General features: G+C 44.0%; 1 protein-coding gene across 1 annotated transcript in view; it reads right to left on the bottom strand.

Moving 5' to 3' along the window:
- NKAIN1 (sodium/potassium transporting ATPase interacting 1) overlaps positions 1 to 15,602 on the bottom strand; it is a 266,975-nt gene that overhangs the window by 60,263 nt on the left and 191,110 nt on the right. Inside the window, exon 2 of the mRNA XM_030218625.1 lies at positions 4,922 to 5,059. Coding sequence (XP_030074485.1) covers positions 4,922 to 5,059 — 138 coding nt within the window. The remainder of the gene's footprint in view (positions 1 to 4,921; positions 5,060 to 15,602) is intronic.

The following is a 15,602-nucleotide window of genomic DNA, read 5'->3' as shown; positions in this document are numbered from 1 at the left end:
GATGACCTGCGCACCAGCTCCGCTCCGCCCCCCCCCCCCCAACTCTGACATCTCTTTCCTTCCTTCCAACCCCAAAATTATGTTCTTTTCTGGCTTTCCAAAAGTCGGGGCGGCAGCGGTTCATGCCGCCGGCCTCTCTACTGCGGCTCACCCCACCACCGAGGAAACAGGAAGTACATCAGAGAGGCGGGCCAACTGAGGGGGGAACCCTTATACACTCTTTCTTGGAATGCTCGGCTCTATCACTGTGGAATGTGGCTTTTCAATTATTGGCTGCCGTGTTGCAGCGGGAACTGGAGTGGGACTATGCAACTTTATTGTTAGGGGATCAGTCATTATTGGTGGCCCAGGGACTGCGATATCCACAGCGCCGATTTGTGTATGTCTCTCTGCTGCTGGTTAGGAAAACAGTTTTGCATTTTTGGATATCCCCAGAGCCCGTACCTGCAGAAGCATGGAAGGCAAAAATGAGGGAAGTAGGCAAATATGAGAGTCAGATCTACAGGGGATCCCCCAAATTGGCCAATAGACAGTACACTTACATATGGGCTTCATGTTTAAATATCATGGGCTAAGGTTTCTATGATAGTAGGAGGGGAGGGGGATAGGGGGAAGGGCATGGGCAGAAGGTGTATGGAGTATGAATGTTGTGATGGGATGTATATGATGACGGTTTGCTAGTGTGTGAAGTGTAAAAGGGGGTCATAAAAGAAAACTCAGTATGGAATGCATCTCACCTTTTTGATTGTGCTTCATTGTTTTGTTGAACTTTGTATCAGTATTGTGTGCAGAGTGAACTAGATGATGTCTTTCCTGCTTTTCATGAGTGTAATTGTGTACTGAAGAAGTTAAAAATAAAATAAATAAAAAAAAAGAGAGAAGTGGTCGGCAGCAGGGCAGCATATGGGAACCACTGCTGCCCTGACGTTGTGGGAAAGCAAGAAAAGAAGGTAAATTCAGGGAAGGAAGGGCGGGGAGACGATGCCAGAATGCGGCTGGTGAGGGGGGGCTGCCGCTCCAAAAGAGTGCCGGGCCTCAGTGGCCTAATGGCAGGGCCCACCACCGTGTAGCGCCATGACTTCGCCTGCTGAAATCCGGCGTAAATGCTGGCACCTAAGTTAGGCGAACTTACCCAGTATTCTATAACCTTGTACGTACTTTTTGGAATGCCCCGGACACGCCCATGCCCCTTCAATGACCACAACCCCTTTTGGGGAGACACGGTATGAGAATGAGATGCCCCTGCTTATAGAAAAGCATGCAGCCAGATGAGCAGCAAATTTTAATGGGTGCCAATTAACATCAGGAATTGGTTGTTGGCATCCAATTATTGATGGTTAAGAGCTCAATAACCAATTAATTTGTGCGCACATCTCAGCAGCGTATCCAAATTTGGGTGCCGTATATAGAATCCAGGGATTAGCGCACACACACATTGGGCGGCCTAACTTTTGAGAAATTACCCTCAGCTCACTAAAGCACTTTCAGAATTTGGCCTTCATTGGCTGGCAGTCTAACGGTTCAGTTTAGGAATATGAAAGATGTTTAAACAATGTTCTATGTCAAAGAATTTTCAGTTGCATTTCATTAAGCCACAACAAAGGCGCTGGACTCAGATGCCGGAGCACCGCTGGCTCTCATTAATGCTAATGGCTTCATTTAAGGAGACTGTGGCATCCAGCTGCACCACGCAGGGGTTCTCAGCAAGGGCTGCAAACAGGACTGGCATTTAAGATATCTACTTTGAATATTCATCAGACGCATTTGCATACCAAGAATCCAAGGATAAGGTTAACTTGCACAGCTTGGTTAGGCTGAAATCCAGAGCTGTTTTCAGAAACCCATGGCATACCAGACACCACCTAAAATGTGGAGTGGGAAGAGGAATGGACAGGACTTAGGATGGCACTAAGGCAAGGCACATGGAAGGCAGGGCTGACCTTCAGTAACTGAGATACTAAGGGGCAATTCTACAATGTGCCAAGTACATGCTCAAATGATTCGACAAAAGCATATATATATATTCTTATTACGACTTTGTAATTATTTATATTGTTGCTACGTAAGCCGCATTGAGCCTGCCATGTATGGGACAGCCCAGGGTACAAATGTAACAAAAATAAAACAGATACTATTGGAGATTCTACATGGAATGTTGCTACTATTGGAGATTCTACATGGAATGTTGCTATTCCACTACCAACATTCCATGTAGAAGGCTGCGCAGGCTTCTGTTTCTGTGACATCCTGCACGTACGTGCAGGACGTCAGACTCACAGAAGCAGAAGCCTGCGGGGCCACATTGGTGATCTGCAAGGGCCGACTTCTACATGGAATGTTGCTAGTGGAATAGCAACATTCCATGTAGAATCTCAAATAGTAGCAACAGTGGAGGAGTGGCCTAGTGGTTAGGGTGGTGGACTTTGGTCCTGGGGAACTGAGGAACTAAGTTCGATTCCCACTTCAGGGACAGGCAGCTCCTTGTGACTCTGGGCAAGTCACTTAACCCTCCATTGCCCCATGTAAGCCGCATTGAGCCTGCCATGTATGGGAAAGCGCAGGGTACAAATGTAATAATAAATAAATAAATATATGCACATAAATGCCAACATTCCACCTAGCAGTATTCTATAAATACACATACCTTATATAGTACGTATTTTACAGGTAGGTGTACATGGGTGGAGGGGCATAGCTACTATGGGGTCACTGGGGCCTGGGCCCCTGTAGATTTGGACCTGGACCCCCCTGTCGCGACCCTCTCGACCCCCCCTTCCCGCCGCCAACCTTCCCCCGCTGCCATCGCGTACCTTTGCTGGCGGGGGACCCCAACCCCCGCCAGCCGAAGTTCGTCTTCTCGGCCGCGCAGCGTTGCTTGCTGAATGATCTGATCAAGGTTCTGTGCACACACAGAAACTTTGCAGTGTGCGCTCTAATGCATTTAAGCACAAACTTATAGAATAGTCATCTACTTCCATTTGAGTGTCTAAAGTTGGTGCCCTTTATTTCCTTATTACTTATTTGTTTGAACGTAAGAAATTATAAGAGCTTGTGGAAAACAGATGAAGAATCCTCTGCAGCAACTTCCTTCAGTTACCACTGTACCGGCTGCAATAACCAATAAACCTTCCTCCCTCAGAAAATGTAAAGTGTAAGATTAACCATTTTGAGTTTTTCTTATTTTCTTTAAGATTGTTTTCCTGATCTTGGATCTTCTAAATGTGGACAATTATGTAAATATATATTGTTGAGAGAAAATGTTTTCCTTTTTATATTACTTTCTGTATTTCCTTACATTTATGTGCTAAATGTGAATGTAATTAAGTAAAATGATAATAAATAAAATAAAATAAAGTTTGGGTGCCTTGAGGAGGGGCATAATCGAAAGGCACGCCCAAGTTTGCTGAGACGTCCTCGCAAAACGTCCTCGTGTAGGGGCGGGGAAACCCGTATTATCGAAACAAGATGGATGTCTATCTTTCATTTCGATAATACGGTCGGGACGCCCAAGTCTTGAAATTTAGGTCGTCCTTAGAGATGGTCGTCCCTAGACTTGTCATGTTCTGATTTTCGGCGATAATGGAAACCAAGGACGCCCATCTCAGAACGACTAAATGCAAGCCCTTTGGTCATTGGAGGAGCCAGCATTCGGTAGTGCAGTGGTCCCCCTGACATGCCAGGGACACCAACCTGGCACCCTAGGGGGCATTGCAGTGGACTTCAGAAATTGCCTCCCAGCTACATAGCTCCCTTACCTTGTGGCTGAGGCCCCCCAACCCCCCCACCAAACCCACTACCCACAACTGTACACCACTACCATAGCCTTTACAGGTGAAGGGGGGCACCTACATGTGGGTACAGTGGGTTTCTGGTGGGTTTTGGAGGGCTCACATTTACCACCACAAATGTAACAGGTGGGAGGGGGGGGCCTGGGTCTGCCTGCCTGAAGTGCACTGCACCCACTAAAACTGCTCCAGGGACCTGCATACTGCTGTGATGGACCTGAGTATGACATTTGAGGCTGGCATAGAGGCTGGCACAGAAACTTGATCAGATCATTCAGCAAGCAACGCCGGCGCAGACGAGAAGAGGACTTCGGCTGTCGGGGGTTGGGGTCCCCCGTCAGCACAGGTACGTGACGGCGGCAGGGGAGGGTTTTTCGTAGGAAAGGGGGGGGGGTCAAGAGGGTCGCAGCAGGGGGTCCAGGGGTCAGTATTGCAGAGGGGGGTGTTGAAATCGGAGGGAGCGGGGAGTCTGTAACTCGGTGGGAGGCGCGTGAGGGGCCTTGAACTGGAAGGGAGTGAGGGGGGTCCGGAACTCAGAAGGAAGGAAGGAAGGGAGGGAGGGAGGGGGCGTGGGGTCTCGTAGGGGACAGAGCGAGACAGCGAGGGAGGGTGGGGGGATTACCTTGCTAGCGCCCGTTTCATTGCCTACCCGAAACGGGCCTTTTTACTAGTTCTAATATAAACCACTGAATCTATCTAGTCAAGCGATATAGCAAATTTAATAAACTGTACACTGTAACTGCAAGTAGATGAGGAAACCCATTGTGTGAGAAAGTGCTTAGTACATCCGGCTATTTTTTTTTGGGGGGGGGGGGGGGTTTAGTGTGGCCACTTAAATAAGGTCAAGCTTGGAAGGTGACCTAATCCAAGTTTGCTGAAACTCCCCCCTTCCCCCTAATCTAGCTCTGTGGTTCCTGATTGACTTTGGGCAAATTACTTCATCTTCTTACATCTTTGCTCTAATCTCCGTTCTGACCTATGATTGGATAATGATAACACCGTTAATATAAAGTGGTTTGGAAATGTGTTGGCACACACTGTATCACTCTTACTGACATGGCTGTCACCCCATTAAGTGCAGCACTGGTCTGGAACTGAGACACTGTTGGTAGGAAATAGGAACATTCTTTACCTACCATGATGAGGTACCTTGATCTGTACTGGATGGTCCCAAAGATGCCCAGGATGACCGCCATGATGTGCAAAAAGTTGGCCAGGATGGGTGCCCACTGATAACCCATGAAATCAAAGATCTGCCTTTCTAGGGCTGCTATCTGGAAAAGAATACAGGGACAAAGCAAAGAATTATTTATTCAACATCCGTTCACAGGACATTAAGGTAAAAGTGTATGAAGTAATTAATGAGGAATCCCACGGATAATTAGTTACAATAGACTAAAATGTCTGCATGATTCATCGGCTGGAGAGCGGCAGATACATCACACCGGGAAGGACCTTAATGGAAACTGTTTCTAAAGGAGCTCAGGAATAAAGGTCTACGAAATGTGGTTTTGGGGGGGGGGGGGGAGATATCAAGAGGGGTGACTTCCACCTTCTGGCTGGTCCGCTGGGTATTTTTGGTCTACAGAAATGTTTCACACTCATGGTATTACAGTAGAAAATGTCTGGCTTCTTTGAACAGTGTTATCTCCCTGGAGATCTGAACTGGCTGCGATCAAGTTCTGCTTCTGCTCAGGGCAACCCTACTTTCAAGCTAGGACAGGTTGGGTTGGGGAAGGTCTAGGAAGGACTTTATGGGTCAGTTGCTACTCCTCTACATCCTCTTCCTTAATCATTCTCTTGCTGTCTGTAAACAAACTACTCAAAATAGGAGTAATTCTATAAAGACAACTCCAACATTGACATGCCAAATGGCTAGAATAATGGTACACTGGCACCTAAATGCCCAAATTCTATCTAAGTGCTATTTTCTAAACAGGTGCCTATATGAGCTACTGGTATTCATTTCTATAGTACTACTAGATGTACACACAGCTGTACACATTATATGCAGGTACTTTCTCTGTCCCTAGGAGGCTCACGATCTGTACCTGGGGCAATGGAGGGTAAAAGGGCCCTTTTACTAAGCCGCATAAGTGTTTACGGGCACCCAACACTCCAAAATGGAGTTACTGCATGGCTCTTGCGGTAATTTCATTTTGGCGGGCGTCCGATAGGCGTGGCCGAAAAAGAATTTTTCTACTGCACATATCGGGTGCGCGCCAAGTGGCATTTGGCGTGCGTAGGTCATAACCACCCAGTTACCGCGTGAGACTTTACTGCTAGGTCAATGACGACCCATCCCGAATAGACAGGGAACATTTAGAACAGGGTTATCCAACCTTGGTCCTCGAAGGCCACAATCCAGTCAGGTTTTCAGGATTTCCCCAATGAATATGCATGAGATGATCTATTTGCATGCACTGCCTCCACTGTATGCAAATAGATCTCATGCTTATTCACTGGGGAAATCTTGAAAACCTGACTTGGAGAGGGCCGAGGTTGGATACCCTTGATTTAGGATGAAACATTACCTCTTGGGCTAGAATGACAGTAGGTTGCTCATGGCCAAACAGTGAAGGTGCCAGAGATATGATTTGAATCTGAGTCTGCACAGTATACAGGGGTAACTCTACAGATTTAGGAGGCAAAAACACATGCAAATGCCAGTACTCAAGCCAAGTAAATGACCATTTTCCGACAACAGGCATTCGCCAATATTTGATGGCATGTACTTTGCAGTTGGGTGTTCATATGGGCAGAGCACAGGCAGGGTGAACATTTATGCATATACATTATAAAATACTATAACATTCATATACACTCTTTAAAAATCTAGGCATGAGTATTTACGGTAACACATAGAGTACAGCACGTCCATCATTGCAAAGATTTTCTGAACCTAGTGGCATCTTTTCTACTCTTGGAAGTCTGCGAATGCTGTACGGGAATTTAGCCATCACATCACATTCTTACCCTGGCTAGTACTAGCAGTAAGCTGTTTTGAAGTAATCAATATCCTGATTCTTGTCTCTGCTGCTCCTTGTAGTCTTATTTCAAAGTCTTCATTCTATTTCTTGTCCTCAAGTGTTTTGTTTCTCGTATCCTTACACTCTCTTCTGCAACATTGCATCTACGCTGCTTATTTCAAAACATCGCATTCCCGAAGTTCACTTTCAACTGCTTGCCTCTTCATATTTCACACACATCCATTTATTTATTCCCTAAATCATCCCTCTTACACATCTTTATATAAAAGATAAAATCCAGCATTTTCCTTCTTTCCGCCTATTTAGTCACTTCTATCATATTAGTAATCTCTGCTCTCTCTCTCGATTGTCTCCCATTGGATACTCCACCATCAATGTTCCAACTTAACTTCAAGAAGACTAAACTCTTCTGCTTTCTGGCTTCTTGTTCTCCTCAGCCTCAAAATTCTTCCTTCTTCTTTTACCTCAGTTGTCACTTCTCTCTCCTTCTCGCCTTTTACGTTTGCTAAATCTTATGCCATTCTTTTCCCTTTGCCATTTGTGTCTCTAACGTGGAACTTGCCCTCATTGTCCTAGCATTCATCAGCTGTATCTTCCGCTCATCCCTCAGGCTATCAGAAGCTTCATCCATTCTCTAGTTTGTTTGTTTTTTTCTCATCTTGACTACTGTAACTCTCCTGGCTGGCCTATCTCTTTTATCGCCATCTTTTATAACTCATTCTGAACTTCACTATTTGTCTTCCCTTATCTGCTCCATTCATTTCTTCTCTGGCTTCCTATCCATGTTCACGAGGTACGTATATAAACTCAGACTAACTTTAGTAGCTTATCACTTCACAGCTCTCTCCTGCCTGGAATCCCTTTCTTCCCCTTTTGCAATCTATCATTCTCTTTCCTCGTAGTCAAGATCGTGATTTAAGGCCTGGACAAGTTAAAAAACAAAGGGTCGGGGGGGGAATTCTTGGATTTCAATTTCTTTAAATTTGGATTTAGCTCACACGTTTTCAGTAGTAGCTCAAGGCAGGCTACATTCAGATACACGTATTCTTGCAAGTACATTTTCTTGTATAATTGTTAAATACTGCAATAGGCCCTTGGAGGTCTTTTGCTTAACCTTTTAACTTGCAGCATTTTTTGCACAAAAAGTCTGCAGTTCCTTTTTGTACATAGGGGCCCTTTTACTAAGCCGCGAAGGTGCTTATGTTTGCCCAACGTGTGCCAAACTGGAGTCAACGCCCGGTTACCACGTGGCCCTTGCGGTAATTTCAATTTTGGCGTGCATCCGCTACGCGCGTCTGAAAAATACTTTTTATTTTCTGACGCACGTAGACCATTACCGCCCGGTTACCGCGTGAGATCTTACCAGGAGGTCAATGGCTTGCAGAAAGGTCTCAGACCCAAAATGGACGCGCGGCAATTTTAATTTTGCCGCACGTCCGTTTTCGGCCAAAATTTTAAAAAGGCATTTCTTTTTTGTAGGTGCACTAAAAAATAATTCTGTGTGCACCCAAAACACGCAGCTACACTACCGCAGGCCATTTTTCAGCGCACCTTAGTAAAAGGATCCCATAGCTAGGGGGGTACAATGATTCCTGCCAATCTATTTCTTTTCCAGTGATCACAGAAAGAGAAAATCTGGGGTGTAAAGTGTAGTATTTCAAAACTGTTCACAACAGGCCCAGGCTGCTGATCTGCAAGGGCAGGCTTCTAGATGGAATGTTGCTAGTGGAGGAGTAGCCTAGTGGTTAGTGCAGTGGAACATGGAATGCTGCTACTATTTGAGATTCTACGTGGAATGTTGCTACTATTAGAGATTCTACATGGAATGTTGCTAGTGGAGGAGTAGCCTAGTGGTTAGTGCAGTGGAACATGGAATGTTGCTACTATTTGAGACTCTACATGGAATGTTGCTACTATTTGAGATTCTACATGGAATGTTGCTAGTGGAGAAGTAGCCTAGTGGTCAGTGCAGTGGAACATGGGATGTTGTTACTATTTGAGATTCTGGACTGTTGCTATTACTTGAGATTCTACATGGAATGTTGTTATTCCACTAGCAACATTCCATATTTAGATTGCGTATGCCTTGTAGCGCTATAGAAGTGATAAGTAGTAGTAATAGCAGTAGCCTCTTAGTGTGCTAAGCAATGCATGCCTATCTGGCCAATATTCAGCCAGTGGTGGTGAGCACTTTGCTAACTGTTGCCGGGTTATTCCTGGATATTCAGTGCCATGCCCTTTTTGCTCCTTTTTGTCATCATAAAGGCATGGTACTTAAATCTTACTACCCGTCTACTATATGCATCTTATTATCTTCATATACATTCCATTTTTGTAATGTGTTATTTTATTGTGTCATTTTTAATTTTTTTATTATAAGTACATAACTATTGCCACACTGGGAAAGACCAAAGGTCCATCAAGCCCAGCATCCTGTTTGCAACAGTGGCCAATCCACGTCACAAACACTTGGCAAGATCCCAAAAAAGTTCAATACATTTTAGGCTGCTTATCCCAGAAATAGCAGTGGATTTTCCCCACGTCAATTTAATAATGGTCTAAGGACTTTTTCTTTAGAAAGCTGTCCAGACCTTTTTTAAACCCCGCTAAGCTAACTGCCTTTACCACATTCTCAGGCAACAACAATTCCAGAGTTAATTACAAACATTGAGTGAAGAAAAACTTTCTCTGATTCGTATTAAATTTACTGCTTTGTAGCTTCATCGCATGCCCCCTAGTCCTAGTATTTTTGGAAAAAGTAAACAAACGATTCATGTCTACCTGTTCCACTCCACTCATTATTTTATAGACCTCTATCATATCTCCCCTTTTGTCTTTGTGTACATGTCTATAAGAAGACTCCTGAGGAAGGCTGGAAAGCCGAAGCACGGCCTGTGTTGAGTCTAGAGTTATCTGGGACTGTGAATTTGTATTCAGTTTCCACTCAGGACTGTGTATCCACTCAACTCTGAATAAAGATTGTTTTTATTGTCACTGTGGATCATCCTGTTGTTTTATCGCCTCCACTCCTGTGTTCTGCCTCCTCCATCTTGGCGCCAAGCTATAGAATGTCTCCCTATATCATAAAGAACTGAGCTGTGCTATCTGATCTCCTTCTCTTGAACCTTACACTTAATCCCGGATCTCTGCTCCCTTCAAATGTATTTTTTTTTTTCTTTGTGAAGCAGAATTTGACCTCTTGCCTGGATAACTGAAGGCGCCAAGCTTCTCCTCTGTGGTTTTATTCACTCACAAAACTCAATGCAGACTCCATCAACGCAATAAAATATCACAAAACCCCTGACCTTTGTCCTTTACTCAAGCAATGACACCGGTTTGCTGTCCCTTTGCTTCCATCAGGACACCTTGCGCTATTTTCCTCAGCTCAGCTGGTAGAGGCATTTCCTTATGAATAAAGCCAACCTTTATTTAAAAGGAACTGGCAGGACAATGCAAAGAATGAGGAACGAAAGTTCAGGAGAAAAAGCCAGATATGACCAGAAGGGAAAAGGAGACGTGAAGAAAAGTTGATTTGGGTTGATAGATTTCCTTAGCTCTAAGAAGTCTTGTTAACACTATAGTAACTTTCTACAAAGCTTTGTTCAGCATCTTCCTTCCTTCCCTTGTTCAACTCTCCAGTCTTCTCCCTCCCTCTCCCTAACTTTAGATTTTTACTCTCTCTGCCACGATGCCTGTGTCCGGACCTTTTCATCTTCCTTCATTCCTTTCATCACTTAGATAAAAGTGGATACTCAGCAGCACTATCAGATAAATGGCTTATTTAGTGGCACTATCCATATGCCCCCAGATTAAATATAGGTAGCCAAAAGTTTGGCATTGTAGGGGTATTTACCCGAGATCTCACCTGAGCTGGTCTTGGTAATTGCATAGTCCCAAAAGCATCCAAATTTGGACACAGATCCCAGATGCATGTGCAAATCAATTAGTCAGTTAGGTGCTAACAGTCAAGTATTAACATAGTAACATAGTAGATGACGGCAGAAAAAGACCTGCACGGTCCATCCAGTCTGCCCAACAAGATAACTCATATTTGCTGCTTTTTGTGTATACCCTACTTTGATTTGTACCTGTGTTCTTCAGGGCACAGACCGTATAAGTCTGCCCAGCACTATCCTCGCCTCCCAACCACCAGCCCTGCCTCCCAACCACCGGCTCTGGCACAGACCGTACAAGTCTGTCCAGCACTATCCCCGCCTCCCAACCACCAGCCCCACCTCCCGATCTTGACTAAGCTCCTGAGGATCCATTACTTCGGCACAGGATTCCTTTATGCTTATCCCACACATGTTTGAATTCCGTTACCGTTTTCATTTCCACCACCTCCCGCGTCAAGTCAAGTATTGAGGTTAATTGGAGTTAATTGGCATTTAATTGGCACCAATTTGTATCTAAAAGTCCAAACAGTTTCTTTATTTGTACATACCCGACGTGGCCACGTTTCGCCAATAAGGCTGCATCAGGGCTAGTGATATTCAATGCTGGGCCATTTCCGGCGACAAGCATTGACTATCTGGTTCATTTTTGTCCGATTTAAACTTAACCGGCCAAGCCAATATTCAGCGTTGGCCACTTAAGTTTATAGTGGTCAAAGATAGGCCAGCTATTTGGGCGGCCTGATTTGGATGCGAAACTTAGCCAGCGATGAGCTGAATATTCATGGCTAGCCAACTATATCACATGATATAACCGGCTAGCTACTATGCGCTGACTGGGCCCTGCTAAATATTCACGGATAGCTGGTTAAGTGCTATTTAACTGGCCAGGAGCCATTCCCAGTCAGTTAAATAGAGCCAACGATTGGCTGGAAAGTGTGCAACTCAAAAGGAGGCATGGCAATGGGAGGGGCATGACTGGGTTATAGAATACATGGATTTACGTGCCCAGCCCAAAGTTGGCTGCAAGAACCTGCTCTAAGCGCTATTCTATAAAGGTCACTTAGCACTAAGTCATCTTTATAGAATTGGTGCTTAGCACAGCTCTTAACAGGGCCTCCTGGGACAGAGAAATATCCAGTGTACCTGAATGTAACTCACTGTGAGCTACTACTGAAAAAGGTGTGAGCAAAATCTAAATAAATAAATAAATATTTGAGATTCTACATGGAATGTTGCTATTATTGGTGATTCTACAGGGAATGTTGGTACTATTTGAAATTCTGTTGCTACTATTGGAGATTCTACATGGAATGTTAATGTTGCTATTCCACTAGCAACATTCCATGTAGAAGCCTGCCCTTGCAGATCAGCAATGCAGCCGCGCAGGCTTCTGTTTCTGTGAGTCTGACGTCCTGCACATACGTGACTTGCCCAAGATCACAAGGAGCAGCAGTGGGATTTGAACCAGCCACCTCTGGATTGCAAGACCGGTGCTCTAACCACTAGGCCACTCCTCCACTATAGCAACATTCCGTGTAGAATCTCAAATAGTAGCAACATTCTATGTTCCACTGCACTAACCACTAGGTTGCTCCTCTACTAGCAACATTCCATGTAAAAGCCTGCCCTTGCAGATCAGCAATGCGGCCGTGCAGGCTTCTGTTTCTGTGAGTCTGACGTCCTGCACGTATGCACGTATGTGCAGGACGTCAGACTCACAGAAACAGAAGCCTGCACGGCCGCATTGCTGATCTGCAAGGGCAGGCTTGGCCTAGTGGTTAGAGCACCGGTCTTGCAATCCAGAGGTGGCCGGTTCAAATCCCACTGCTGCTCCTTGTGATCTTGGGCAAGTCACTTAACCCTCCATTGCCTCAGGTACAGACTTAGATTGTGAGCCCTCCTGGGACAGAGAAATATCCAGAAACTCACCTTGAGCTACTACTGAAAAAGGTGTGAGCAAAATCTAAATAAATTATATATATAAATAAACTTTAAGCACCATACTGCCTGGGTTGTCTGTGTAAAGGGCAAAGGAACAGCTGAGAGTAATACAGAGACTGCTACCTGAATAACTGTCCGGATAAAATTAAGCCAGATCATCAAATGGCATCAAGTTAGAAACCTCTCTTACACATACATAGTCATGCTACTTTTGCAGGCAGGAGAGGTAAACTAGCGTCAATTTGTAAAAAAATATAAAAAATGTAAAAAAGTTTTAAAATATATATAGTTAGTGTGTACAGTTATATATTGTATGTCATTTTTTCCTTACTATTTAAAAATATGTTGGAAACCACGTTGAGTGGTCCCTATTGGATGAATTATATGAAATACAAGTGTACAGATAAAGAAGGCACCCCCTCCTCATTGCTTCCCCTCTTCATTTAAAGGAAAGAGATGCAATGGTTCTCAATTCAGACCTGAGGACACACCTTGCCAGTCCGAATTAATCTCATGCACATTCATTGTGGATATTTTGAAAATCTGACTGGCTAGGTGTGTCTCGAGGACTGGGTTTAGCATCACTGAGAATCCACGTACGTGGAGAACTCAAAAAGTCCCACGGAGAGACTCAAAACAAAGAGGGAAGTGGGTCAGAGCCAGGCTATCCAAAGACAGGACCACTGGAGTGACGGAATGAAGCAAAGTTAATTGAAAAACAAACTGACTCGACACAACATTGTGTTTCGGCCAGAGGGCCTACATCAGGAGTCTATAAATTAAAAACAATATGTAGAAACAAAATGTAATAATAAAAATGTAAACATAAACAAAAACTATCAACCTATGAACATATGAGAATAAACAATAATATCAAAATATGAAATGTAAATGCAACACAAAATGTTATCATGTTTTACAAACTATGGAGTATTACATTTAAATTTTACCAAGTCTTTTTCATGTTTTATCCACCAAAGACTTAAAAATGTTGTGTTGCAATTATGCTATAAATACACAGAGTAAACTGAATACATTTACATATCATATTTTGATATTATATTTTGATATTATTGTTTATTCTCATATGTTCATAGGTTGTCTGTTTTTGTTTATGTTTACATTTTATTATTGCACTAGTAAAAAAGGCCCGTTTCTGACACAAATAAAACGGGCGCTAGCAAGGTTTTCTTCTAATCGGAGTGTGTATGTTTGAGAGAGTGTATGTGAGAGTGACTGTGTGAGAGAGAGAGAGAGTGAATGTGTGAGTGTGTGTGTGTGTGTGTGTGTGTGTGAGAGAGAGAGAGTCTGTGTGTGAGTGTGTCTGTGAGAGAGAGTGTGTGTGTGAGAATGAGAGTGTGTGCAAGTGCATATGTGAGACAAAGTGTGTGCGAGAGAGAGAGAGAGTGTGTGTGTGAGACACAGACTCTCTGTGAAACTGAGTGTATGAGACCAAGAGAGTGTGTGAGTGACCATGTGACACATAGAGAGTGAATGTGAAACAGTGTGAAACATAAGAGTGTGTGAGAGACAGTGTGTGAGAGTGAGAGAGAGAAAGACATTGACTGTGAGAGTGTGTAAGAGAGAGAGAGTGTGTGTGTGACAGAGATACCTCCCCCCCTCTCTGGTGTCAGGTCCCCTCCCCTCTCTCTGGTGTCTGAACGTTACTGTGCAGGACAGTGAGCTCTGGCTGTGCTTCAAGGAACTGACCAATCCTATTTAATAGAATGCACCTCCAACATTCTGAAGTCGAGAAACCTCGTGTGGTTGGTCACTTCTGCTTGTGACGAACCCGGAAGTACGTGATGTCAATTCAGGAGATGGATACAGAGAGTATTTATGCCTCAGCCATGCAGTCAGCTTCAGAATGTTGGAGGTGCGTTTTATTATATAGGATTTTGTTTCTACATATTGTTTTTAATTTATAGACTCCTGATGTAGGCCCTCTGGCCGAAATACAAGGTTGTGTCGAGTCAGTTTGTTTTTCAATTAACTTTCCTTCGTTGCGTCACTCCAGTGGTCCTGTCTTTGGATAGCCTGGTTCTGACCCACTTCCCTCTTTGTTTAGAATCACTGAATCATTGGTCTACTCTGATCACAATGACAGTCAGCTTTGTTCCATTAAAGACACAAACTCATTCAGCTACCCAGAAATTAGTTTAAATTTCCTAAAACAGCTGTATAGACAGAGCGGCTGAAATGGCTTAGTTTAAAGGGAGAAGACAAAAAGCAGAGAGAGCCAAGGGGGTGAAGATGTCACTGGAGCCAAACTTACTCAGGTTAATCATTCATTGAAGACCCAACACAGTTGTGTTTCGGTGAGTGCCTGCATCAGGGATCCTAACATGGCTATGTCGGGTCATTAATAAATGATTAACCCGAGTATGGCTCCAGTGACGTCCTTAAACCTCTGGCCATCTCTGCTTTTTGTCTTCTCTGCTTTCTGTGGAACATTTTTGTTTCTCTTCTCAGTTTAAGGGAGAACATTTCAGGTGAGTTCTGGACTTCTGACAGCCCTACCCCGATATAAATGGGCACCACAGCATTGATTTCCAGTGGTAGAAGCTGGTTTTAGAAACCCCACAATACACCTCCAAGCCAAACAGCTGGGTTCATGCCATTCATTTTTTTTTAAAACATGAATATTTGTACGGTGAACGCTCCCACTGCAAGAACCGGCACATGTTCACTCCTGCAGACCCTTTACTAAAATATCACTGATACTGATCACGTCTTGACGTGGACACCTCAATTACGATCTCTACATTCTATGTAAGGAACGCATCACGTTCAAAATACATTCACTAGTTCACAAAATTATCCATGGAGATGCACCAGCTTACATGTCTGACCTAATAGACCTACCACCTAGGAATGCCAAAAGATCATCCCGCACATTCCTTGATCTACACTTCCCAAGTTGCAAAGGAATGAAATACAAACTAATGCATGCGTCAAACTTCACCTACTTGAGCACACAGTTACGGAAC

The sequence above is a fragment of the Microcaecilia unicolor genome, chromosome 11 (genome assembly GCF_901765095.1).
Source record: "Microcaecilia unicolor chromosome 11, aMicUni1.1, whole genome shotgun sequence".
Classification (NCBI taxonomy): domain Eukaryota; kingdom Metazoa; phylum Chordata; class Amphibia; order Gymnophiona; family Siphonopidae; genus Microcaecilia; species Microcaecilia unicolor.
Note: the sequence above shows the minus strand (reverse complement) of the source record. Positions and strands in the feature narration are given on the sequence as shown.